Source organism: Thamnophis sirtalis, unplaced genomic scaffold (assembly GCF_051295495.1).
Source record: "Thamnophis sirtalis isolate CommonGarterSnake01/CBP01778 unplaced genomic scaffold, rThaSir2_p1.2 scaffold_3, whole genome shotgun sequence".
Taxonomy (NCBI): domain Eukaryota; kingdom Metazoa; phylum Chordata; class Lepidosauria; order Squamata; family Natricidae; genus Thamnophis; species Thamnophis sirtalis.
Window position 1 is genome coordinate 24973916 of NW_028261383.1, and position 25053 is coordinate 24998968.

Genomic DNA, 25053 nt, shown 5'->3' on the forward strand with positions numbered 1-25053 from the left:
ATCAAAGCCACACCAACAGCTGCCAGAGCCAATTCAAAGAGCTGGCAAACCTGCAGGAACGGCACCTGCCTTTTCTAACCTGAAAAGAGGCACAGGACTACAAATACCATCATCCCCACCATTACAATTTCCTATCTGCATAGATATTCCCCCCCCCCCCTTCTTCCTACACCTTCATGCCATTGAAGAGGGGACGCTGCCATTGTACAAGTCACCCTTCCTAAGTGGCCTGGCTTTTTGCATGGCGCAGGATTACATCGCAACGAGAAGATGGGTGCTGTAGTCCATCCTAGCTGCACAACCCCGGAACGGGAAAGCCAACAGGCCCGAACCTCAAAAATTGCAGGGCGCAGAATTTACACTTCCCTCGCTTCCCGGCCAAGAAGGGAGAAGATGGGAGATGTGGTTACTGCATACTAGCCCTGGAGCCTGGAAGCCAACAGGCCCGGACTTCAACAATTGCACGGATTTTTGCACGGCGCAAGGTTACCCATGCTCCCCGCCCCAGCAAACGAGAGGGATGGGGGTTGTAGTGCATCCTCCTAGCCGCAGAGCTCGGAGCAGGGAAGCCAGCAGGCCCGATCTTCAAAATTTTGCACGGCGCAAGGTTACCCTTGCTCCGCGCTCCAGCAAACGAGGAGGATGGGAATTGTAGTGCATCCTAGCAGCGGAGCCCCGGGGGCGGGAAAGCCAAGCAGGCCCGGACTTGGAAGACTTTGCGGCCACGGGATTCCTCCCCGCTCAAGAACAGGACGGGGGGAAAACACCGCCCGCTCTCCCTTTGCCCTTCGCCCCCCGCTTTGAACGCTCTCGCTTTTTGCAAAAGAAGCTCACCTAACTGGCGCGCGCGCTTCGCCCCGGGCCACGCGCCGCTCGCTGGTCCAGCTCTCCAACGCCAGTCACCCCCCCGCCCCTTTTTCCCCCCTTTCCCACCACTTACACAGGGGCAGATTAAAACAGCACAGGAAGGTGCATCGAGTATTTAAATCCCCCCCTAAACCCCTCTCTCTTTCTCTCCAAGGCCTGGGGCCTCTCTAGCAAGCAGCCTCTCTCGCTCTCTTTAACCCACTGAGTACCTCGCTCCGCTGAGCCCTTCTCCGAAATCCAGGCGCAAAGCAGAGACTTTCTCTTTGCGCTGGGATGCAGGAGGTACCCGAGTAGTGTAGTCGTGTGTAGAGCAGGGGTCACCAACCTTTCGGACCCCAGGCATCACTAGAGTCATAATTTTAAATCAACTAATATGATTTTTTTTTAAAGATAAATAGTATTTAGTGCAATATAAAAAGTGCAAATGTTTTTTCTGCGGACCACCAAACTTTTCTCATGGACCACCAGGAGTCCACTGGTGTAGAGTGTACAAGAGTAGAGCAGAGTAGAGCGAATAGAATAGAATAGAATAGAATAGAATAGAATAGAATAGAATAGAATAGAATAGAATAGAAGTTGAAAGGGACCTTGGAGGTCTTTAATCCAACCCACTGCTCAGGGAGGAAACCCTACACCACTTCAGACAAATGGTTGTCAAATCTTTTCTTAAAAGACTTCCAGTGTTGGAGCATTCACAACTTCTGGAGGGAAGCTGTTCCACTGATTAATTGTTCTAACTGTCAGGAAATTTCTCCTCAGTTCTAAGTTGCTTCTCTCCTTGATTAGTTTCCATCCATTGCTTCTTGTTCTACCCTCAGGTGCCTTGGAGAATAGTTTGACTCCCTCTTCTTTGTGGCAACCCCTGAGATATTGGAACAGTGCTATCATGTCTCCCCTAGTCCTTCTTTTCATTAAACTAGACATACCCAGTTCCTGCAACCGTTCTTTTTTTTTTTTCTTCCTGTTTATCCAGCTTTCGACTTTTGAGATTGTGGCTCTGAAGGCTGGGCAGGCTAGCAGGGATGAGCATTGCAGGACAAGCTTTGACATGGACAGATGGGGGAGGCAGATGATGTTCTAGCTCCATGGTAGCAAACCTATGGCACATGCGCCAGAGATGGCACGCAGAGCCCTCTCTGTGGGCACATGCACCATCGCCAGCTGCTCTTCTGTTTTCCAGAGTGCACCAACTGGTCTTCACAGGCGCCAGAACACCGGAAAACAGCCTGAAAACACCCAAAAAACAGACATGCACGTGCGAAGACCAGCTGGCTGGTATGCATGCATGTGCCGGGAACCAAAAACCAGATGGCTAACGCACACATGCGCACCAGCCAGCTGGTCTTCGGGTTTCCAGCGCTTCAGTACGCATGCATGCGCTTTCCAGTTTGGGCACTCAAAAGGTTCGCCAACTCCTTGCTGTTCATAAAATCTGGGGTACATTTACACTGTTTCTCAACTTAGGTGACCTTACGATCAGTGGTGGGTTTCAAATTTTTTTAGAACCTCTTCTGTAGGTGTGGCCTGCTTTGTGGGAGTGGCTTGCCAGCCATGTGACTGGGTGGGAGTGGGCAACTTGTAAAATGTGGTGAAACTCACTTAACAACGCTCTTGCTTAGCAACCAAAATGTTGGCTCAGAAACTGTGGCATTTGAAGCACGCAAATCTTAAAGCTGTCAAGTTACAAGCCCCTTGCACCGCTAACCCTTTAGAGAGAAAAAACCCCAGGGGTGTTCAAACTTGACAGCTTTAAGACTTGTGGACTTCAACTCCCAGAGTTCCTCCTCTCGCTCTTCATCTTGATGATGTGCGGATGGGTGGTGGGGAGGGAGCTGGAACCGGTTCTAAGCGGCACTGTAGATTTGTGGAACCTCTTCTATAGAAGAGGTTAGAACTGGCAGGAACCCACCCTTGCTTACGATGGAGGAACTTCAACTGCCCCCCCTCCCGCCCAACTTCAAGTTGGCTTGTTGGCTGGAGAATTCTGGGAGTTGAGGAACACCAAGAAAGTGCCATGTGATAGCTAGATGATAGATGATGATAGACAAAAAGACAGACAGACAGACAGACGGACAAACAGATGGATAGATAGACAGATAGGCAGGCAGACAGATAGATGAGAGAGAGAGAGAGAGAGAGAGACAAAGAGACAGACAGACAGACAGTCTGTCCTCAACTTCATTGGTTTAGTGACCAAAGAAATGACTTATGGCCATTTTTCACACTTACAACCTTTGCAGCATCCCCATGGTCATGTGATGGGCACTTGTAAATTGGCATTACTTAATGAAGGTGGCAGAGTTCCAGGGTCATGTGACCATATTCGTGACTTTCTGACAAGCAAAGCCAACGGGGAAGCCAGACTCCCGTGTGGATAACTTAACAACTGCAGCGATTCACTGTGGCAGGAGAGGTCGTAAAAATGGGGCAAAACTCACTTAATAACTGTCTTACTTTTAGGACGGAAATGTTGCGCTCAGTTGCGACGGTGCTTTGAGGACCCACCCGTATGGCTTCCTTCTTCCAAGCCGCCACTGATCAGAGTCGCTCCCGTGATCCCCGACCTCTATGCCTGCTTGCCAACCCGCACCTTCCACCTGGCTCTGCTGGAAAGGGAAGGGCTCCAGGTTGGAGATCGTAAGCCAGCCACCAGCCCCGGGACTCAGCTAGCTAGCACCCTCCAGACCCGGCAGTTCAGCCGCAACTCCCAGCATCCCCGATTGGCCAGCTGGCTGGGGATGCTGGGCTTGGGGATCCCTTCCTCTTCACTTCGGAGCGCGCGTAAGGGGCTCTCCCGTGCGCCCGCCGGTTGCTTCTCCCTCCCGGCAAACCGGCGCGGCCAGCAGATGGCTCCGGTTCCTCGGCTGGCCGAGGCCCTCCCGAACGAAGCTCCTCTTTTCCGCCTCTCTTCCTTCTCCCTCGCTCCCCCGCTCGGCGACCTCAGAGGGGCTGGTCTTCCTCGAGGCCGAGGCTGCGAGATCCGGTCCGCGGCGTCTATGGAGCCGAAGAGTCCGCGCCTTCGGTGGAGGCTTTGGCGGTCGGTCTGAACGAGACGACCGAGCAGCGCCGGGGTGGCGGGTGGGAGGTTCAATTGCGACCCCCCCTCTCCAGCCTCTGTTCTTCGAATTGGAGCAGGGGGTTGGACTAGAAGACCTCTGAGGTCCCCTCCAGCTCTGAGATCTTATGATTCTTCCCCTCCATCCACCCAGCTGAGGCATCCTCCATCCTTTTGAGGGGAGCAGAAAAGAGGCGTCGGATCTGACAAAAGGTAACCGACGGTCTTGCTTCTGTTGCATGCTCTTTCCGACCTGCCTTTTCCAAGGAAAGAATGGATTTTAACAATAAAATAAACAAAAGCAGGTTAGATGGTTAAGGCATCCCATCCTTCCTCCCAGGGGAGAGTTCTGGATGTCGGTAGCCACCACACTATTAAAAAAAGATGTTTAGACTCTAGAAAAAGTGCAGAGAAGAGCAACCACGATGATTAGAGGACTGGAGACTAAAACATATGAAGAACGTTTGCAAGACCTGGGCATGGCTAGTCTAGTGAAGAGAAGGACCAGGGGAGGCATAAATAGCAGTCTTCCAATATTTCAGGGGCTGCCACGGAGAGAAGGTGGTCAAACTATTTCCCAAAGCCCCTGAAGGCCACACAAGGAATAATGGATGGAAACTGACCAAGGAGAGATTCACAAGGAGGAATGTTTTGACAGTAGGAACAATCAACCAATGGAACAGAAGTTGCCTTCGGAAATTTGGGGGGGGGGGGGGTTCCTCATCTGAGACTTTCAAGAAGAGATTAGACTGCCATTTGTCCGAAATGGTGTAGGGTCTCCTGCTTGAGCCAGGGATTGGACTAGATGACCTATGAGGTCCCTTCCAACTCTGTTAAATCTGGTAAATCTGAGCTACATTGGGGAATTCTGGGAGTTCACACAACTTAAATTGTTGAGACTGAGAAAAGCTGCCTTAGATGCCCTTGGAGTTCATCTTATACAGGTAGTCCCCAGTTCATTGGGTGACTGTTCGAAGTTAAAACAGCTCTGGAAAAAAGTGACTTACGACCATTTTTTCACACTTACGACCATCGCAGCATCCCTGTGGTCATGTGATTAAAATTTGGAGACTCTCCCATCCTTATACTGCCTTTGTCGGGCTCCTCGTATCTCAGATATTCAACCACATGTTTTAGTCTATAATTCATAGTAGAATTGGAGGGGTTTCTTGCTCAGTGACTAAGACACTGAGCTTGTTGATCAGAAAGGTCGGCAATTTGGCGAAGTACATGTCTCCTGCGTGAGCAGGGGGTTGGGCTAGATGACCTCCAAGGACCCTTCCAACTCTATTACTGTTAGCTCTGTTAAAAAAGCAGCCTGTTTGGAAGAGTTTGGGTTGCTGCCTTTGCATACTGAACAGATAGGGAATAAAAAAATAAGTACACTGAAAAGTGAACAACGACGTAACTCCAGAATTGTGTAAAATCTTTTCCTGGATTTGCACAATACATAGAACTAAGCAAATGGGACAGGTTTGCCAAAGCAGACTGAGAAATGTAACTCACCAAACATTTGTACGAATGCAGACTGTTCTTAAAGCGGGTGAAGCATGCGGTTTCAGGCCAGTCAAAGAGTGGGGGGCGAGCATCAAAACTGTAAATTGCTCATCAACCCTTCAAGGTAAGCCAGATCAGGAAACAGACATCACTGAAATAGTTGGCAGTATTGATCTAAGCCAGGGGTGTCAAATTTAAGGCCCATGGGCCAGATTTAGCCTGCGGGGCCACCCTGGAAACAGCGAAGGGCCGACCCACGGTGCCCTTGCCAGCAAAAATGGAGCGCAAGAGGGCCGAACGCGGCCCTCCCAAGCTCCATTTTCTCAGGCAGAGACTTGCAGGAGACAGTCGCAGCCGAAAACAGATTAGGAGCCCATTTTCGCTGGCAGAGCGCTCGAGCTAGTACAGGCGCTCCCAACATGAGTGATGTCAAGCTGGCCATGGCCACCCTGGCCACACACACCCCATCCCCCCCCCCCCCGAGATTAAACATAACTCTGATGTGGCCCTCAATGAAATCGAGTTTGGCATCCCTAATCTAAGCAGTGTTTGTCAACCTCAACAACTTTAAGATGTGTGGACTTCAATTCCCAGAATTCCCCAGGCAACATGCTGCCTAGGGAATTCTGGGGGTTGAACTCCACTTCAAGTTGCCAAGTTGGGAAACAATGATTTAGAAGGCTACCATTATATCCCTGATATGGCTCCCGTTATTCAAGTAAACCTTGACTTACGACCACAATGGAGGCAAAATTTATGTTGCTAAGTGAGACATTTATTAAATGAGTTTTGCCCCATTTTACGAACTTTCTGTCTCGTTGTTAAGTTGTTAAGTGAATCTGGCTTCCTGGTTGACTTTGCTGGTCAGAAGGTCGCAAAAAGTGATCACACGGCCCCAGGACACTACAGTCGTCATAAATATAAGTCAGTTGCCAAGCATTTCAGTTTTGATCATGTGACCAAGGGGATGCCGCAACGGCGTGAAATGCGATCATAAGTCACTTCCTTCAGAATAGAATAGAGTTGGAAGGGACCTTGGAGGTCTTCTAGTCCAACCTCCTGCTGAGGCTACACCAGGGATGGCTAATCTTTTTCTAAAGGTGTGCCAAAATTGTACGTGCGCATGCAATCACGCGTGCCCACCCACCAGTGGTGGGTTTCAAATTTTTTTAGAACCTCTTCTGTAGGTGTGTCCTGCTTTGTGGGAGTGGCTTGCCAGCCATGTGACCGGGTGGGAGTGGCTTGCTGGCCATGTGATCGGCTGGGAGTGGCTTGCTGGCCATGTGACCGGGTGGGAGTGGCTTGCCAGCCATGTGACTGGGTGGGAGTGGCTTGCTGGCCATGTGACCGGGTGGGAGTGGCTTGCCAGCCATGTGACTGGGTGGGCGTGGCCAACTTGTAAAATGTGATGAAACTCACTTAACAACGCTCTTGCTTGGCAACCAAAATGTTGGCTCAGGAACTCTGGCATTGAAGCACCCAAGTCTTAAAGGTGTCAAATTACAAGACCCTTGCACCCCTAACCCTTTAGAGAAAAAAACCCCAGGGGTGTTCAAACTTGACAGCTTTAAGACTTGTGGACTTCAACTCCCAGAATTCCTCCTCTCGCTCTTCATGTTGATGATGTGCGGACGGGTGGGGGGAGGGAGCTGGAACCGGTTCTAAACGGCCCTGTAGATTTGTGGAACCTATTCTATAGAAGAGGCTAGAACTGGCAGGAACCCACCCCTGAAGTCCACCGGTACACGCGCGCGCGACTCCCCCACATGCAGGGGGGAGTTTTCGCCCTCCCTAGGCTCTGGAGGCCTTTCTGAAGCCTGGGGAGGGCAAATAAAGGGCCTTTCCCGATCCTCTGGAAGGCCGATTATCAGCTGGCATATGTGCCATAGGTTCGCCATCCCGACTCTATTGTGTTACCTGATTAAAAGCTACCCTCTTGAGCCTCTCATCTTTCCCTCTCAACCGGAAGTTCCCAAACTACTTGGTTGGCCAGTTGGGCCTGTTTTCCCCCCCTCCCGAGGCTCCAGAGGCTTTCCCGAAGCCTGGTGAGGGCGAAAATGGCCTCCTCCGGCCCTCTGGATGGCCAAAAATCAGCTGGCCTTAGGGCTGCCATGCTGGCGAATATGGCTCCATGTCCAATCTGTGGCAGACATGCCATAGGTTTCCTATAATGGCCATACACCACTTCAGAGAAATGGCTATCCAGCATCTTCTTAAAGACTTCCAGTGTTGGGGCATTTACAACTTCTGGAGGCAAGCTGTTCCACTGATTAACTGTTCTAACTGTCAGGGAATTTCTCCTCAGTTTTAAGTTGCTTCTCTCCTTGATTAGTTTCCACCCATTGCTTCTTGTCTTCTTGCTTCAATTCCGTTGTAACTTCAAACAGTCACTAAAAAAGTTGCGGTAAGTCGAGGACTACCTGCACTTCATTCCAGGGTCCCATTCCGAAGTTTTTGGTAAAATGAAGAGAGTTTATCTTGGTTGCTTTCTGATTTCCTACATTTTTTCCGCTCATCAACTTCTCCATGAGCAGACTTTAATCCTGGTTAAAGTTTCCCCCCCCCCCTCCCTGTAACTGCAATAGGAGTCTAAAGGTTGGTGGGCTGAAATTTGTCTGAATCAGATCGTATTTATATATGTTGGTGTGTTTTTAACAGCTGCCAAAAAAGCCAACACAGTTCTAGGCTGCATAAACAGAGAGATAGAATCAAGATCACGTGAAGAGTTAATACCACTTTATAATGCCTTGGTAAGGCCACACTTGGAATACTGCATTCAGTTCTTGTTGCCATGATGTAGAAAAGATGTGGAGACTCTAGAAAGAGTGCAGAGAAGAGCAACAAAGATTATTAGGGGAGTGGAGACTAAAACATATGAAAAACGGTTGCAGGAACTGGGTATGTCTAGTTTAATGAAAAGAAGGACTAGGGGAGACATGATAGCAATCTTCCAATATCTCAGGGGTTGCCACAAAGAAGAGGGAGTCAAACTATTCTCCAAGGCACCTGAGGGCAGAACAAGAAGCAATGGGTGGAAACTAATGAAGGAGAGAAGCAACTTAGAACTGAGGAGAAATTTCCTGACAGTTAGAACAATTAATCAGTGGAACAGCTTCCCTCCAGAAGGTGTGAATGCCCCAGCACTGGAAGTCTTTAAGAAGATGCTGGATAGCCATTTATCTGAAACGGTATAGGGTTTCCGGCCTAGGCAGGGGGTTGGACTAGAAGACCTCCAAGGTCCCTTCTGACTCTGCTATTGTATTGTATTGTATTGTATTGTGTATCTAACGAAGAGAGCAACTGACTGGTTTTTTCAAAGAATAGGAGGACCCCTCCACCATGGCACCCCATCTCACCTCCCGTTTTCTCCCTGACAGATTTGGCAAAATGATGTGTGTGTTTGTCTTTGGAACTTTCCCTCCTCCAGGAGGAAGAGAGATGGTGACCACGGAACCTTTTCAGGTAGCCGAGGGCTTGGGGGAAACCGAAATACATCGCGCTTAATAAAATGAAGCTCCCAAGGGGAACCATTTTTCCTGATCTTTTCTGTCTTCCTTGCAGGCGCCACCGTTCTCATTTGAAGAGGTAGCTGTGTATTTTACAGAGGTAGAGTGGACACTCCTGGATGCAGAGCAAAGAGACCTGTACTGGGATGTCATGCAAGAAAACTATGAGACTGTGGCTTCATTGGGTAAAAATCCCCCACCCACCCCCCGGTTTACTTTGTTGTTAGTTGTGAAATCGTGTCCGACCCATCTCGACCCCATGGACAACGTTCCTCCAGGCCTTCCTGTCCTCTACCATTCTCTGGAGTCCATTTAAGCTTACGCCTTCTGCTTCAGTGACTCCATCCAGCCACCACATTCTCTGTGGTCCCCTTCTTCTTTTGCCCTCAATCTCTCCCACCATCAGGCTCTTCTCCAGTGAGTCCTTCCTTCTCATTAGGTGGCCAAAGTATTTGAGTTTCCTCTTCAGGATCTGGCCTTCTAAAGAGCAGTCAGGGTTGATCTCCTCTAGGACTGACCGGTTTGGTTGCCTTGCGGTCCAAGGGACTCGCAGGAGTCTTCTCCAGCACCATAGTTCAAAGGCCTCAATTCTTCGGTGCTCAGCCTTTCTTATGGTCCAACTATTACAGCCATACATTGCAACTGTGGAAACCAGAGCCTTGACTCTACGCACTTTTGTTGGCAGGGTGATGTCTTTGCTTTTTAGTATGCTCTCTAGGTTTGCCATAGCTTTCCTGCCCAGGAGCAAACATCTTTTAATTCTACTTAATGTGGTGCAAATGAAGGGTGTGAAGCAATCGTCCTGCCAGCTGTACTTTTATAGGTAGCCTTGATTTAAGTCTCCCACTACTGCTTTATAAAGCCTCCTCTATAGAAGAGGTTCCACAAATCTACAGTGCCGTTTAGAACCGGTTCCAGCTCCCTCTCCCCGCCCCGCCCGTCCGCACATCATCAAGATGAAGAGCGAGAGGAGGAATTCTGGAAGTTGAAGTCCATAAGTCTTAAAGCTGTCAAGTTTGAACACCCTTGGGTTTTTTTTTTCTAAAGGGTTAGGGGTGCAAGGGTCTTGTAACTTGACAGCTTTAAGGCTTGCGTGCTTCAAATACCACAGTTTCTGAGCCAACATTTTGGTTGCTAAGCAAGAGCGTTGTTAAGTGAGTTTCACCACATTTTACAAGTTGGCCATGCCCACCCAGTCACATGGCTGGCAAGCCACTCCCACCTGGTCACATGGCTGGCAAGCCACTCCCACAAAGCAGGTCACACCTACAGAAGAGGTTCTAAAAAACATTGAAACCCACCACTGCACCTTATTACAAAAAAGATGTTGAGACGTTGGAAAAAGTGCAGAAAAGAGAAATTAAGACGATGAAAGGCTTGGAGACTAAAACATACGAAGAACGGTTGCAAAATTTGGGTTTGGCTAGTCTAGAGAAAGAAGGACTAGAGGGGGACATGATAGTATTCCAGTGTTTGAAAGGCTGTCAGAAATAAATGGAAGGGGGTCTATTTGTTTTTCAAAGCATCAGAAGGCAGGACAAGAAACAATGGATAGAAACACATCGAGGAGAGACCATGCATTTAACTGATGTCATCATTTTCTCCCTCTTTTGTGTACGCTTGTGTGTGTGCACACAATGCAGCTGTTGCAATCCCCAAGCCCGAGCTGATCTGTCGTCTGGAACGGGGAGAAGAGCCATGGATCCCTGCCCAAGCAGCTTCAGAAGAGAAAAAAATCCCCCTTAACCTTTATGAAGGTGAGAGAAAAAGAGTGTGAAACAGAGATGAGCTTTGGGGCTAAATGGCTGTGGTCTAATATTCTGTTGTCCTGATGTTCCACCGATAGCATCTTCGGAGGCCAAGTGAGCTGATTTGTGGTATGCCGCTTGGCAGCCCATACACAACTGATCTGAGCTGACTAGGCTCTTTTATATGAAGCTGGCCCGCTGGTCTCTGGTTGGTCCATATCTCAGATGTCCAAGAAAACTGGTTCCCGATTGATTCCTTGTCTCCAGCTTGGTCCATTGTTAATGGTCTCTTTTGCACATATGTAGATACTAGCTAAATACCCGTGCTTCACGACAAAACTATGTGATCGGGCTATGCAGGAGAAATTTGGTACACAATCCGTTGGCTCAATGGTGGTTGGTGATTGAAACACTTAAGGGAATACCATTCCCGCCGCCTTGAATCTGGAGGCAGTTCCATAGGTGGAAGGCATAGACATTTTGGTGAGGTACCGACGTTTAGTACTGTAAGGAGCCCCAGACCGCTCCTGAGTAAACAAGTGGAACGTCCGTCAGTTTAAACTGAGGTAACAGAATGCGAGACAACTGGCAGTTGGAACAGAATTCTTTTGAGGTGGGGAGGGGGAGTAGAACTCCTTAGCATCAGTGTGTGTTAATTACCATAAAAGAAATTGGGTTGACTCAGCCTTCCATCCTTCCGAGGTGGGTAAAATGAGGACCCAGATTGTTGGGGGCAATATGCTGACTCTCTGTAAACCGCTTAGAGAGGCCTGAAGGCCTATGAAGCGGTATATAAGTCAAGCGGTATAGAGCCAAGGTGGCGCAGTGGTTAAAAGCAGCACTGCAGGCTACTGCTAGATCAGCAGGTCAGCGGTTCAAATCTCACCGGCTCAGGGTTGACTCAGCCTTCCATCCTTCCGAGGTGGGTAAAATGAGGACCCAGATTGTTGGGGGCAATATGCTGACTCTCTGTAAACCGCTTAGAGAGGCCTGAAAGGCCTATGAAGCGGTATATAAGTCTACTGCTATTGCTATTGGTATTTGCCTTATATATAATATTTGCCTTATATATATTGTTTATGTTTATGTGTCTCTCGATGGGCAATTTGTCAGAGTGCCAGCCTTTCAGGAATGCATCCATATGTGTATCTATCAATGCCAACTAATAGTCAGAAGACATGATGCAAACTCTTTAATTTCACAACATGTGGACAAACATAATCATAGTTTCAAAGTGGAAACTGTTGAAATCATGCTAAACTAAACCAAGTCCAAAAACTCTAAACAATTCCTGGAAGATTGCCACTCTGACAAATTGCCCATCATAGACAGACAGACATAAACAACATCTACATGCTGTGCAAAAGAGATAATCAATGAACAAAAAAGGAACAAAAACATCAGAACAATAATCAAGAACTAAACACTACCCACATTCAAGGAATTGCAAAACAAGCTAAGAGTAAACAGCCCAAACAAATGAACTCCAAGGCCACCAGCACCAACACTGACAAGGCAAGCTGTCAGGAAATAAACTGAGATCAAACCCCATTCCTTACTAGCACTGATGATGTTGTCTAGTTTGGGTAATGAAACGTCTGCAAGAAAACAACCAAGCTCAGAGAAAATATCAAGGACCCCTCAGGTCAGACTGTCGTTTCTCTATTTTCCTTTATCATTTGTTCGGGGATGTCCACAAATGTGTATAGGTGTGGGGCCGGGGACCAAGATGGCAGCCAAGGTTATGTGATCAAAGGTCTTTTGTAATTGTAATTCAGGGATGGTACCAGAGGTGGTATTCTACCGGTTCAGACCAGTTCGCCCGAACCGGTAGCAGAAATCGCGGATGGCCCCGCCCACCCACCCTGGTTCTATGGCATCCCATTTAGGCCCTTTTTTCGCCAAAAGAGCATGCACAGAGGTGGTGGAAGGCTGCACATGGGTGCTCACCTTTGTGAGGGAAGGTAAGTGTATACCACCCCTTGATGGTACCCCAAAACTACACGTTATTGAGCCTAATTACTCTACAGTGGGGAATCAGAGAGAGAACTTTTTCCCCTCCTTGTCCTTTAGCTCATTCCCTTTCTTTTTCTCAGGAAACAACTTTGCTTTGACTTCTCCCACTATGCCAGCAAGTGGGGTGATCATGAGGGAGATCAAGGAAGAGATCACAGAACCTGAAATCTTGGATCCAGAAGATCCCCCGTGGGCTTTGCTGAGGGCACCCCCAGAGAATCCTTCCTTAGCTTCAGAAGCCCGGTGTGGCCTGCAGAGACAGTGGGAGCTGCAAGCCGGGCACATCTGGCGGGAGCCCTCCAGGCACATAAGGGCAGCCAATTCCAAGCACTCCATGTTCCACGTGGGCCGGAAAAAGCTCATGTGCCCGGAATGCGACCGGTGGTTTCACTGCAAATCGGAATTCTTGCTGCACTGGCGGACCCACACGGGGGAGAAGCCTTACGAGTGCCTGGCTTGCGGCAAGCGCTTCATCCAGAGCTCCCACCTAAGTGCCCACCGGCGCATCCACACGGGCGAAAAGCCCTACGAGTGCCCCCGGTGTGGGCGGAGCTTCAACCGGCGCTCCACCCTGACGGAGCACTTGAGGATCCACACTGGGGAGAAGCCGTACAAGTGCCTCCAGTGCGGGGAGAGCTTCCGCTGGAGGCCCTACCTGACCAAGCACCAGAGGGTCCACTTGGGCAATGCGGTCTACAGAGGCCTCAACAACAGAGAAGCCATCTTTGATGTCTCAGCCCATCCTGAGCCTCTGGGAAGACTAACAGGCAAGTCTGGTTTTATTCTCTGATTTTATAGATTTCTTGTTGTTGTTCAGTCCAGGGGTGAAATGCTACCAGTTCGGACCAGTTCGCCCGAACCAGTAGTAAAAAGAATGCTATCGGTTCGGGCGAATCCGTATTTCCAACAATCAGCTGTGACATGCGATTTACATTACTAGAAAGCAGGAAATCCTATCTAAGTCATGTGGCACAGCGGATTCCCCTCCACCCCCCGCTGTTCTACTTAACCTTTGCAGGCATCATCACGTCCATCTCTGATGCTCTGCATGCACGGAAAGTCCCGCGCATGCGTGGAGATGGCCCGTGCGCTCACATTTGCAAACCGGTAGCGAAGGTAAGTAGATTTCACCCCTGGTTCAGTAGCTAAATTGTGTCCGGCTCTTCGCTACCCCATGGACCATAGCTTGCCAGCCCCCTTGCCCTCCACAGTCTCCTGGAGTCTGCCCAAATTCGTGTTCATCGCATTGATGACACTGTCTAAGCATATCATCCTCTGCCGTCCCCTTCTCCTTGTGCCTTCAATCTTTCCCAACATTAGATATTTTTTTTCAATGTGTCCTCTCTCCTCATTAGGTGGCCAAAGCATTTGAGCCTCAGCTTCATTATCTGTCCTCCTAAACAACATTCAAGGTTGATTTCCTTTAGAATGGATTGATTTGATCTCCTTGCAGTCCAAGGGGACTCTTGGGAGTCTTCTCCAACACCACAATTCAAAAGCAACAGGTAGATTAGATCTTTCTCAGGGGCTGCCACAAAGCGTGGCACGACAAAACCGCGCTCGACTAAAACGCGCCCGATTAAACCGCGTCGCTGACGTCATCAACAGGGCGACAACAGCGAGTGTGGAGAAAGAAGGGCGCTTTAAATAGTGCTTTGAAAGCAAGCCGATTCGAGTTAAGGTAAGGGTTAGGTTTAGGGTTAGGTTTAGGGTTAGGTTAAGGGTTAGGTTAAGGGTTAGGGTTAGGTTTAGGGTTAGGTTAAAGGTTAAAGGTTAGGGTTAGGGTTAGGTTAAGGGTTAGGGTTAGGTTTAGCGTTAGGTTAAGGGTTAGGTTTAGCGTTAGATTAAGGGTTAGGTTTAGGGTTAGGTTTAGGGTTAGGTTAAGGGTTAGGGTTAGGTTAAGGGTTAGGTTAAGGGTTAGGTTTAGGGTTAGGTTAAGGGTTAGGTTTAGGGTTAGGGTTAGGTTTAGGATTAGGTTTAGGGGGGGTTAGGTTTAGGTTTAGCGTTTACAGCGTGCTTTTTTCTCCGCGCTGTTGTCGCGCTGTTATGACGTCAGCTACGCGGTTTCATCGAGCGCCCTTTAGTCGAACGCGGTTTTGTGGTGGAACCGCCACAAAGAAGAGGGAGTCAAGCTGTTCTCCAAAATCACCTGAAGTCAGGACGAGAAGCAATGGGTGGAAACTAATCAAGGAGAAAAGCAACCTAGAACTAAGGATCTGTGGAGATTCTCAGTCATCCAGGTCATGGTTGTCCCAAAGGTGCTGTTTTTTCAAGAGGCAACTGGACTTTCTGGTTTTTCTTTGAAGACGTTTTGCTTCTCATCCAAGCAGCTTCTTCAGCTCTGACTGGATTGTGGGGAATGGAAGGATTTATATTCCTTGCAGACAGCTGGTCATTTGCATCCTTTCAGAGAGTCGTTGAGAGCGCCTGGGGGTGTCCTTAGGGACACCTGACTGGTGCAAATAGGTTCTTGAAACTGTTGAAAGGACTGTGTTATAGACTGGAGATAGATGATGTGGTATCCCTCCTCCTCTGTGGAGAGAGGGTTGTTCAGTTTTGACATAGATGGGCTCTCTGGCCGCTTTTTCAAACCAGTGGTCCTCTCTGTCCAAAATGTGGACTTTGCTGTCTTCAAAACAGTGGCCTTTGTGTTTTAAAAGCAGATGGACTCCTGAATCTTGTCCTGATGAGTTTGTTTTTCTATTATGCCAACTGTTATCTCAACACTGCCCTCTACTGGTTAGACAGCTCTGATGTTATTCTGGGATCAGTTAGATCTCCCAGTTTAGAAGTCGCTGCCCCAATTTCTCCTGCCATTACTGGGACCACTTTGGCTTTCACTTTCCACATCCTCTCTAGTTCCTCCTTCAGGGCCTGATAGAATTTTTTAGGCTTCTTCTGCCTGATGTTGTTGTCCCTTGACACCTCTGTCTTCTGCTCCTTGGCTACTACCCGGTGACAGGTTGATTGCTTGCATCTGCTTGTCCATCTGCATCTGAAAATCCCAAAGGGTCTTGGCGTTGTTATTCTCCATGACCTTCTATAGAATCTCCCATCTGGACTTGCAAGGATCTAGCCCATACACAGTGCAGAGTTCCTGTACATAACAGGATTTTTTATTGGCCAAGTATGATTGGACACGCAAGGAATTTGTCTCCGGTACATAAGCCCTCAGTGTTCAATGCCAGCTACTTGGTTGTGTCATTCACTATTCGTGTGTGTGGATAAAATAAATAAATAAAATAAAATAAATAAAATAATAAAATAATAAAATAATAAAATAATAAAATAATAAAATAAAATAAAATAATAAAATAAAATAAAAAATAAAATAAATAAAATAAAATAAAAAATAAATAAAATAAATAAAATAAATAAAATAAATAAAATAAATAAAATAAATAAAATAAATAAAATAAATAAAATAAATAAAATAAATAAAATAAATAAAATAAATAAAATAATAAAATAATAAAATAAAATAAAGTAATAATAAAATAATAAAATGAAATGAAATGTAATAAAATGAAATGAAATGTAATAAAATGAAATGAAATGTAATAAAATGAAATGAAATAAAATAATAAAATAAATAAAATAATAAAATAAAATAATAAAATAAATAAAATATATAAAATAAATCAAATAATAAATGAAATAAAATAATAAAATAAAAATAAAAATATAAAATAAAATAATAAAATAAATAAAATAAAATAAAATAGTACAGTACAATACAATACAATACAATACAATACAATACAATACAATACAATACAATACAATACAATACAATACAATACCATATAAATAAGATAAATAAAATAAAAATAGCTAAAATATACATCTCTAGATACCTAAAAAGAGTTAAAGGAAAAACCCTTGGGGTAGGAATAGATACCTTGTGATATAAATACATTTAAATCAGCTGCTGTCTCCCCCTTATTCTTCCCCTTTCCTCCAGCAGGTGACACCATTGAGAGTGGCGCTCCTGAAGCCGAGTCCCTATGTACTGCCTCTATCTTGTCGAAACCCTGCAGTGGGGTGAAGCCCAACCCTGAGATCTGTGGGCTTAGGCAAGGCTCAGGTGGGCAGCCGCTCAGGTGGCCCATAAAGACTGAATCGGAGCCACTCCTTGGTGGGAACGACGTCACCGACATCAGCCAAATCAAGATCATTCAGGTCGAGAAGAAGCACGTGTGCCACGACTGCGGGAAAGCCTTCCAGTATAAATTTGAGTTGGTGAAGCATTGCCGGACCCACACGGGGGAGAAGCCTTTCGAGTGCCTGGCCTGCGGGAAGCGGTTCTTCCAGAGCACGCACCTCAATGCCCACCTGCGCATCCACACGGGTGAGAAGCCCTACGAGTGCCCCCGGTGTGGGCGGAGCTTCAACCGGCGCTCCACCCTGACGGAGCACCTGAGGATCCACACCGGGGAGAAGCCGTACAAGTGCCTCCAGTGCGGGGAGAGCTTCCGCTGGAGGCCCTACCTGACCAAACACCAGAGGGTCCACCTGGGAGAGAACACCTACAGATACTTCGATAGCAGGGACACCCTTTATGACAGCTCTTCCTTCCCAGAGCATCAGGAGGAGAACCAATCAGGTAAGCAGGTGTTAATCCAGGGATGTCAATCTCAAGGCCTGTGGGCCAGATCTGGCCAGTGGGGTGCTTAAATCTGGGACACAGGGCTGGCCTGGAAATATCAAAGGACCGGCCCACTGTGCCCCTGCCGGCTAAAATGGCATCCAGAGGACTCTGTACAGCTTGCTTTTCGCCTGCAGAGTGCTGTTGGAGACTGGGGAGGCCAAAAACGGGCCACAGGGGGGGCCTTGGAAGTCCATCTGACAGATTCTGGAAAACAGGTAGCAGAAATTTTGAGTAGTTCGGATAAAACCGGCAAATACCACCTCTGGCTGGCCCCAGAGTGGGGTGGAAATGGAAATTTTGCAGTATCCTTCCCTGCCACGCCCACCAAGCAATGCCCACAGAACCGGTTGAAAAAAAATTGAATTTCACCACGGTGGCAGAGTACTGCTGGAGGCCGGGGAGGTGGAAAATGAGGTGGGGGGGGGGGGCGTGTGCGCCCCCTAATGCCCCGTTTTGGCTGGTAAAGCCAAAGGTGGCGCAGTGGTTAAATGCAGCACTGCAGGCTACTGCTAGATCAGCAGGTCAGCGGTTCAAATCTCACCGGCTCAGGGTTGACTCAGCCTTCCATCCTTCCGAGGTGGGTAAAATGAGGACCCAGATTGTTGGGGGCAATATGCTGACTCTCTGTAAACCGCTTAGAGAGGCCTGAAAGGCCTATGAAGCGGTATATAAGTCTACTGCTATTGCTATTGCTATTGCTAAAGTGCTGCAGGAGGTGTCCATCCCATCTCCCCCTCCATCTACCCCTACTGACCTGCAGAGAGCTGCAATGCTGATCCAGCCTACAAAGAAATCCAGTTTGACCCACCCACCTTGTGTTAGTCCTTCCAGGTAGCTATTGGTCTTCCCAGCTAAACCAGACAGGAAGCACAACCAGATGAGCTAAATCTACTTCAGAGGCCCCCAACCTTTTGGGCACCAGGGACTGGTTCCATGGAGAGAGGTCTTTTCGTGGACTGGAGGGGGGGTCGTGTTTTTTGTGCTTCCTGCATCCCGTGAATGGGCCTTCACTTGTTTGCATGGCCCAGTTACTAGCATGCTGCGGACTGGAACCGGTCTGCACACTGGGGGGTTGGGGACTTCTGATCTACTTCACTGTGAGGCTACATTAATAGAATTTTGTGAGTCTGAAAGTACAAACTTCCCACCTCTTGTTCCATTCGAACGGGGTCCTTCCTTAATTTTATTCTCAGATCAATAGCGATTTTGCCCCTCTTATCTGAATCCTTCCTAGTTCAGAGGCCCCAACCTTTTGGGCACCAGGAACTGGTTCTGTGGAGAAAAGTTTGTCCATGGGCCAGAAAGGGGTGTTTTCATGTGCTGTCTGTATCCCGTGGATGGGGCTTCGCTTGTTTGCACAGCCCGGTTTCTGGCACGCTGTGGCCCGCTGCCATTCTACGGACTGGGTTTTGGGGACCAGAGGTGGTATTCAGCAGGCTCTGGAGAATTGGTAGTGGAAATTTTGAGTAGTTCGGAGAACCGGGAAACACCACCTCTGGCTGGCCCCGCCCCCATCTATTCCCTGCCTCCTGGGTCCCAGCTGATCGGGAGGGAATGAGGATTTTGCAGTAACCTTTCCCTGCCATGCCCACCAAGCCATGCCACACCCACCAAGCCACGCCCACAGAACCGATAGAAAAAAAATTGAATCCCACCACTGTTGGGGACCCTTATCCTAGGCAACATCTCTTTTCCTCTTTCCTCAAAGCCACCCACCATGCCTTCTATTACATCAGTCCAGATAGGAAGCTTGACTTTTAAGTAGAGGCAGTCCTTGACTTACAACAATGACCATTCAAAGATTCAAGGGCACTAAAAAAAGGTGACTTATGACCGTGTTTCAGACTTATGAGTGTTGCAGCATTTCCGTGGTGACATGATTAAAATTCAGGCTGTTGTCCTGGGGCCGTGTGATCGCCTTTTGTGACATGTCAAGCAAAGTCAATGGGGAAGCCAGGTTCTCTTAACAACCAGGGTTGCTAATTTAACAACTGCAAATGACTCACTTAACAACCATGGCAAGAAAAATTTGGGACACGACCCACTGAACAAATTTCTCACTTAGCCACGTAAATTTTGGGCTCAATTGTGGTTGTAAGTCGAGGACTTACCTGTAATGGACAATAAGTTCTTAGTTGAGACTATCCATCCCTTCAAGACGTTTGAACATCTGAATGTTCTTTCTTGCTAGGTGACCACGTGACAGCCAAAGGCCTGGCAGAAAATAAACCATGGAATGACCTTGGGGCAGGAGAAGTCGGTGGTGTGTTACCACGCAGCTCTGACAGAGATGGTTCCCTACAGCCCAGGGTAGTTTTCAAAAGCGGAAATGCTTGAGGAAAAAAAGGACTGAATCCGGTTAGTAGGATCGATGGACTTTACGTAAAACCCCAAACCATCCTATTAGGCTTTATACAATTTATACAATAGCAGAGTTGGAAGGGACCTTGGTGGTCTCCTAGTCCAACCCCCTGCCTAGGCAGGAAACCCTACACCACTTCAGACAAATGGCTATCCAACATCTTCTTTAAGACTTCCTGTGATGGGGCATTCACAACTTCTGGAGGCAAGCTGTTCCACTGATTAATTGTTCTAACTATCAGGAAAATTCTCCTCAGTTCTAAGTTGCTTCTCTCCTTGATTAGTTTCCACCCATTGCTTCTTGTTCTACCCTCAGGTGCCTTGGAAAATAGTTTGACTCCCTCTTCTTTGTGGCAACCCCTGAGATATTGGAGCACTGCTATCATGTCTCCCCTAGTCCTTCTTTCTATTAAACTAGACATACCCAGTTCCTGCAACTGTTCTTCATATGTTTTAGTCTCTGTGACTTTTAGGCTTTGTGGCTTTTTTTCTCCAAGATGGCGGGCTTCCACCTTGATGGCATAGAGTAGAGTAGAGTAGAGTAGAATAGAATAGAATAGAATAGAATAGAATAGAATAGAATAGTTTATTGGTCAAGTTTGTGGGTTTCAAACATTTTTGGAACCTCTTCTGTAGGTGTGGCCTGCTTTCCGGGTCCACTGGTGGAACCTCTTCTAACCGGTTTGGTAGATTTGACGAACCGGTTCTACTGAATAGGTGCGAATTGGTAGGAACCCACCTCTGGTTTGGACACACAAGGAATTTGTCTTTGGTGCTCTGCTCTCAGTGTACATAAAAAGACAAGCTATATTCGTCAAGAATCACAAGGTACAGCACTTAATGATAGTCACAGGGTACAAATAAGCAATCAGGAAGCAATGAATATCAGTATAAATGTAAGGATACAACCAACAAAGTTATAATCCTGCAGTCATAAGTGGGAGATGGGTGGATAGGAAGGATGGGAAGACTAATAGTAACAGTAATGCAGCCTTAGTGAATGGTTTGACAGTGGTGAGGGAATTATTTGTTTATTATTATTTGTAATTCTCAGAATTCTCATGAATGGCCCAGCTGGCTGGAGAATTCTGGCAGCCAAATGGATGTGCAGGTTGAACAAGTTAGTTTATGGCTGTAGAAACAATCCCAAGGGATTCTAGGGAGTGGTGTTTTTTTTACGAGCTGGAAAGGGAAAAAGACATCTACCAAGCTGTTTTGTCTCTTTTGTTGCAAAGTCCTATATTTGCAAGGTGTGTTTAAAAGCTCTATTTGGGCCATCGCTTTAAAAAAAAAAAACACTGGCAGGAACTCATCTGATTGTATGCTCCTTCATACAGCTAAAGATGGAAGCACGTAGATGCTTTTATGTCTATGGAGATTCCCAGTCATCCAGGTCATGGTTATCCCAAAGGTGTTTTTTTTTTCAAAGGGCAAGTGGATTTTCTGGTTTTTTTTCTTAGAAGACGCTTCGCTTCTCATCCAAGAAACTTCTCAAGCTTTGACAGGATAGTGGGGAATGGAAGGATTAATATTTCTTGGAGACAGATGGTCATCTGCATCCTTTTAGAGGGTTGCTGAAGCACTTGGAGATTTATCTGTGTCCACCAGGGTAGTGCTCCTGGTTCCTGTATTCTGCAATTCTCGAAGCAACATGTCTTCAAAGAAGAACCAGAAAGTCCAGTTGCCTCTTGAAAAAAAAGCATTTTTGGGATAGATGGTTATAGTGTGTGTGTGTGTGAGAGAGAGAGAGAGAGAGGGAGAGGGAGAGAGAGAGAGAGAGAGAGAGAGAGAGAGAGAGAGAGAGAGGGAGGGAGGGAGGGAGGGAGGGAGGGAGGGAGAGAGAGAGAGAGAGAGAGAGAGAGAGAGAGAGAGAGAGAGAGAGAGAGAGAGAGAGAGAGAGAGAGATTTAATGACCCCGTAATCCCTTGCGGAGTGGAGTCATGGCAACTGAATGGAACGGATGTGTTTCCTGTCGCCAATGCAGAGTTCACAGAAGATATAATAGCGTCATAGTGCCCAGAGAGAGAAATATCTACCTACCTAGGATTGAACCCACAGCCTCCTGATTGTAAGACAAGATCTCCACCTCTAGGCCACCGCACCACTCCGTAGATGGGTATATTTTAGTCTGGGCAAATCCAAGGTTAAGATAACCCTGCACTGAAATGTAGCAATGAGGTAGAGAGCCAGGGTGGATAATTAATTCTCCTAAGAGTCCACATGCGAAACTGGGACTGTTGTGGAGGGCCAAACCAATAGGGCTGTGAAGGTGCGTACATATGCATGGATACACACCAGGGGTGGGTTCCTGCCAGTTCTAACCTCTTCTATAGAAGAAGTTCCACAAATCTACAGTGCCATTTAGAACCGGTTCCAGCTCCTTCCTCCCACCTGTCCACACATCATCAAGATGAAGAGCGAGAGGAGGAATTCTGGGAGTTGAAGTCCACAAGTCTTAAAGCTGTCAAGTTTGAACACCCCTGGGTTTTTTTTCCTAAACGGTTAGGGGTGCAAGGGTCTTGTAACTTGACGGCTTTAAGACTTGCGTGCTTCAAATGCCAGAGTTTCTGAGACAACATTTTGGTTGTTAAGCAAGAGCGTTGTTAAGTGAGTTTCACCACATTTTATAAGTTGGCCATGTCCACCTAGTCACATGACTGCCAAGCCACTCCCACCCAGTCACATGGTCGGCAAGCCACTCCCACAAAGCAGGCCACACCTACAGAAGAGGTTCTAAAAAAATTTGAAACCCACCACTGATACACATACACTTTTTTTTAAAAAAAAAAAAGCAGTTGCTTTCAAAATTAAAAAAAAAAAACAATCCACACAGGCCAGACATGGACAGCCAAAGGGCCAGATGTGGCCTGTGGGTGGGCGTAAAATGCGCAAGACAGCAGATCAATTCCACATGAGCATGTGCCTGCATTTTAGGTCCCAGCAACCAGCCTGAATTTATGTTCACTTGTAGTGTCTTGCAGTCCTGTGACCGCATTTTATGATAGCCTTAGGGAGCCTTGGTGGCGTGGTGGTTAGAATGTGACCTTGCAGATTAACTCTGCCCACTGCCAGCAGCTCGATTCTCACTAGCTCAGGATTGACTCAGCCTTCCGTCGTTCCGAGGTCAGTAAAGTGAGGACCCAGATTGTTGGGGGGGGGGCAGTAGGCTGACTTTATGAGCCACTCAAAGAGGTCTACAAAGGACTATGGAGTAGTATATAAGTCTTAAGTGCTCCTGCGCTTGAAATGGATGTTTACTTCTGGTTTTTGGCCAAACTGGTCCATAATGAACCATTGGTTCACTTTAGCAACTGGAACATTCACTTAACGACTGCCATAAAGCCATAAAATCAGGTCAGTCCCGTGGATCACCTTTTTTTAAAAAAAAACCATCAACTTTCAATCCTGATGGGCAGGCTCCATTATGGTCCTAAATTGAGGATTACCTGTTTTTTTCTCTTTTCCTCCAGACAGCTTCAGATAAAATCATTCCTCCAGTTCCTGGTTTTGCCTTTGGAGAAGATGATGACAGGCACAAACAGCCCAGCAGCTGAAAGATGACAGCATCCAGTGCAAAACCTTTTTATCCAGGAGAGAAAGGCGGGGGGGGGGGGGGGAGGAGGCTTACAGTCCCAAGGCCTCATGCAACATTTGTAAAAACAAACTCAAAAAACAACAAGTGTTTTACTTTCTCCTCTAGTATTAATGGCTATTTACTCATCCAATTTATACAGCTCTGAAGGCAGAGGGGATGCCTTTAACCAGATAAAATAATATCATTTTGTTATTGTCAAAAAAAGCCAGTGGGCATAGAGAAACTCTTTTTTTTTTCCCCAGCATAAACTAATATATTCCAAATTTTTGTTCAGGTCTCTGCATTCCCCAGATTTCCAGCTTATGATATACAGAATTAGCAAGGACACAAAACATGCCAGCAGTGCCCTAATTTTGGCCTAGTAGCAGTTAAAGTACTTAACATTCGGCTTCATTCCCTGACAAATATAAAAACATGATCAGGAGAAAAAGAGAAATGTGGAGAATATGATTTTTGCTTTTCGTGTCCCATTCACAAGGTGTCCTTAATTAATATATTAATGCTTTGAATTCTATGTTGATCTCTTTTTTAAATGGAGTAATTCAGGAGCGCGTCTTATAACAAGGGATAATTATTGGGGGGGCAGTGGTGGGATTCAGCCGGTTCACACCTATTTAGGAGAACCGGTTGTTAACTTTCTAAGCAGTTCAGAGAACCGGTTGTTGGAAGAAATCTCATTTTGGTTTTTTCCACTTTACAGGGCTAATCCTGTAAGGAAGGCAGGAAGGAAACACTCTGGTGTTGTTTCTAGCCTAATGTTTATTGCCCTGCTTACAGAAACTGCCTCTCCGGTTAACCCTTATTAGATTGTAACAGCTAAGGCAAAGTGCCCATCGACATGAGTGACGTTGAGTTGGCCACTCCCATCCAGTCACATGACCACCGAGCCCCACCTACCCACCTGGTCATTAGGGCAGAGAACCAGTTGTTAAATTATTTGAATCCCACCACTGGAGGGGGGTGTAGTCTTTTAATGATCTCTAATCCCTTGCATTGGGGTGGAGTCGGGGCAGCTGAATAGAGCTGAGTGTTTACTGGCCGGATGCCCTTCCTGTCGCCAATGCAGAGTTCTCAGCAGTTATTTATTAATTGCGCCCAGAGAGAGAGATATACCTGCCACTACCTAGGATCAAACTCCCAGCCTCCTGATTATGAGGTGAGAGCTCAACCTCTAGGCCACTGTACCATTTGTTTTATAACCGGGGATACACTGATATATTTCTGACCAGGGGTAAAAAAAAATTAAAAAAATAAATAAATTGCAAGAGAGGTCAGCTATTAAGGTCCATTGAGAACAAAGTTTTTAAGGTTAAGGATGTGTTTGCGCTCTTTTGAATAAACAGAAGTGCCAAGGGCTGAATTTGCATATGAAAAACAGATTAGATGGCCTTATTAGCCTTTAAGCCAGGGGTAGCCAATCTTGGCAAATGAAAGACCTCTGGACTTCAACTCCCAGAATCCCTGATTCTTGCCTGGAATTGAAGTCCACAAGTCTTAAAGAGTCACCGAAGTTGGACACCCCTGTTTTAAGCCACAAAGAAGATAATAAGCTGTCAGAAGATGAACATCATTGCACAGAGAGCTGCCTAAAGGGAGGAAGAGGGAGGGAGGGAGGGAGGGAGGGAGGGAGGGAGGGAAGGAAGGAAGGAAGGAAGGAAGGAAGGAAGGAAGGAAGGAAGGAAGGAAGGAAGGAAGGAAGGAAGGAAGGAAGGAAAGAGAAAGAAAGAAAATGTTCAAAAAAAAATTGCAAGTAGATA

General features: G+C 46.9%; 1 protein-coding gene across 1 annotated transcript; it reads left to right on the forward strand.

The window, feature by feature from the left end:
- Positions 1-3428: 3428 nt before the first annotated feature.
- LOC106556494 (uncharacterized) lies at positions 3429-23311 on the forward strand. Its single transcript, XM_087711649.1, has 8 exons — positions 3429-4135; positions 8797-8881; positions 8981-9110; positions 10569-10682; positions 12770-13456; positions 16657-17295; positions 19532-19698; positions 23172-23311. The coding sequence occupies exons 2-7, from the start codon at positions 8807-8809 to the stop codon at positions 19675-19677; spliced, it is 1791 nt and encodes a 596-aa protein (XP_087567775.1). The 5' UTR covers positions 3429-4135; positions 8797-8806; the 3' UTR covers positions 19678-19698; positions 23172-23311.
- The last annotated feature ends 1742 nt before the right edge of the window (positions 23312-25053 follow it).